The 2,272-nt window shown below is 34.9% G+C and overlaps 1 protein-coding gene across 1 annotated transcript; it reads left to right on the forward strand.

Annotated features, from left to right (window-relative positions):
• The first annotated feature begins 479 nt into the window (after window positions 1–479).
• On the forward strand, window positions 480–2,062 carry LOC145281101 (protein FAM200C-like). Its single transcript, XM_080132191.1, has 2 exons — window positions 480–1,245; window positions 1,884–2,062. The coding sequence occupies exons 1-2, from the start codon at window positions 480–482 to the stop codon at window positions 2,060–2,062; spliced, it is 945 nt and encodes a 314-aa protein (XP_079988317.1).
• Window positions 2,063–2,272: the final 210 nt, after the last annotated feature.

Genomic DNA, 2,272 nt, shown 5'->3' on the forward strand with positions numbered 1-2,272 from the left:
CAGCCTTAGTGTATCGATATACTGTACGATGGAGAGGTACGTCTGGGGACTTATTACATTTCATTTTTATCTTAATTGATACAACAGAGTGGTCGGAAGATCCAAGAGGTTATTTTGGTTAATTTGGTTAGTATTTTATATATCATGATTGACGCTTGTGTAATTAGGCCTATTTATATTTTCAGAATACCCCTGGTATTAGTTATGACCGAAAAGAAAAGAAAACTTGATCATCGCCCATTTCAAGACAACTGGACAAAAGAATATGGATTTGTGGAACAAAAGGATCGTGCTGTTTGTGCTTTCTGCTGCGAAATTGTTGTGTGTCGCACATTTAGTGTACAAAGGCAATTTCAAATCAAACATCAATCGAAGTTTAAAACCTCAGAGGAGAAACGTGAAGTAGTCAAAAAAAAACAAAAAAACAAACTATTTCTGGTTTCAAAAAACAAACTGGAATTTTGAGCCAAGCTGTTGGAATGAAGAGGAAAGATACTGAATGTAGTTACAAAATAGCTCAGTGTGTGGCTTTGAATAGCAAACCTTTTACAGATGGTGAATACATCAAAGAAACTTTTTTGAGCGGTGCTGAAGTTTTGTTTCGTGATTTACAAAATAAAGACGTTATACTCTATCGAATTAGAGAAATACCAGATTCTGCAAGATCAGTTGAGAGGCGCATATCTGACTTGGCTGAAAATGTAACAACTAAACAAACAACTGGATTAAAGCAATCCCACGTATTTAGTGTCGTCTTTGATGACAGCACAGATGTAAACGATGCGTCTCGCCTAGCTGTGGTTACAAGATATCATGAGAACAACCACATTTATGAAGAGTTGTGTTGTTTATTACCCCTTCATGATACAACCAAAGCAGAAGATATTTTGTGTGCATTTACTGGTTATTTTTCTAAACAGGACATTGAATTGAACAAATTATTTTGCGTAACAACCGATGGTGCTGTTGCAATGATTGGCAAGAAGAAAGGATTTGTAAAACTTCTTGAAAATCATGTTGGACGCAAACTGTTAAGTTTCCATTGTATTATACATCAGGAGGGCTTATGTGCAAAGACCCCAACTTTTAATTTGGTGTCTGTGATGAAAACTGTTGTTCAGATAATCAACTTTCTTATTTCTCACTCTTCATTGGTTCACAGGCAATTCAAATCTCTTCTACAAAAAATTGAGTGTGAATATGAAGATCCTCTGTTATACAGCAATGTTCGCTGGCTTAGTCGAGGCAAAGTTTTAGCTAGATTCGTTTCTTGTCTTGAGGCTATTAGGGAGTTTCTTGATAAAAACAGAAACAATTTTCTTCAACTGAATGATGAAAGCTGGTTGTTAAAGTTAATGTTTATGACCGTCATAAACACACATTTAAATGAGCTTAATTTGAAATTACAAGGACAAGGTCAAACAGCCCTTGATCTTTTCAGCTATTGGAAAGCATTTCCAATGAAACTTGACATTTTTACCCGTGACATCAACATCAAAGCATTTAAGTACTCTCCAAATTTGAAAAATCATGCAAATCTATTTGAAGTGAACATAGATGAGCTCTAGGATTACGTTGAAGCACTCAAAGCAGAATTTGAGAAACGAAGCCAGAACTTCTACATTCATGAATCCTTATTTTCATATCTTATTAAGCCTGACATTCTTGATTTGACAAATGCCTAACTGAAACTATTTAGCTGAATGGACATTGATGATTTTAAAATGCAACAGGTTGATTTTAGGTCTTCAGAAATATGGATATTAAAATTTGCTGAACTAAGAAAATCTCTGGGAGATGAAAATTTAGAAAAGTCTGGTGCTATTTTGAACTCTCAAGCTCATTCATCTGTTTGAAGAAAATTTCTTTTGCACTTCTCTCAGCTTTTGGTTCAACTTATTCTTGTGAGCAGATTGTCTCTCACATGAAAGCAGTGTTGTCTCCACATCGAAGTCGTCTAACGCCTGAACATTCAGGAAATTGTGTAAAGCTCAAAGTTACGAAGTATGTTCCCGACATTGAGGAATTGGCAAAGACCATGCCAGGGCAAGGTCCTCATTAATAATAAAAACTTTGCAAAAACTTTTAAGAAACTGTTTTTTTCACATTATTTATAAACTTTGATATTATTGTATGTTTTATAAAATAAAGTATACTGACCTTGATTGCTATAAAATATGAATGTTGGCACACTGAATAATTTGAAACCCTAAGTCGGCACATAATTAGCAAAAGGTTGCCGACTCCTGTCATAGACGATTCTGCTTCGCTT

The sequence above is a fragment of the Euprymna scolopes genome, chromosome 1 (genome assembly GCF_053919585.1).
Source record: "Euprymna scolopes isolate OS-2025 chromosome 1, ASM5391958v1, whole genome shotgun sequence".
NCBI lineage: Eukaryota > Metazoa > Mollusca > Cephalopoda > Sepiida > Sepiolidae > Euprymna > Euprymna scolopes.

What these genes read in the sequence shown, in the direction of transcription:
- LOC145281101 (XM_080132191.1), top strand. Translation starts at nt 480, where the DNA reads ATGAAGAGGAAAGATACTGAATGTAGTTACAAAATAGCTCAGTGTGTG. An exon ending in TGTTCGCTGGCTTAGTCGAG is followed by an intron (nt 1,246 to 1,883) that starts GCAAAGTTTTAG and finishes CACTTCTCTCAG; the next exon opens with CTTTTGGTTCAACTTATTCT.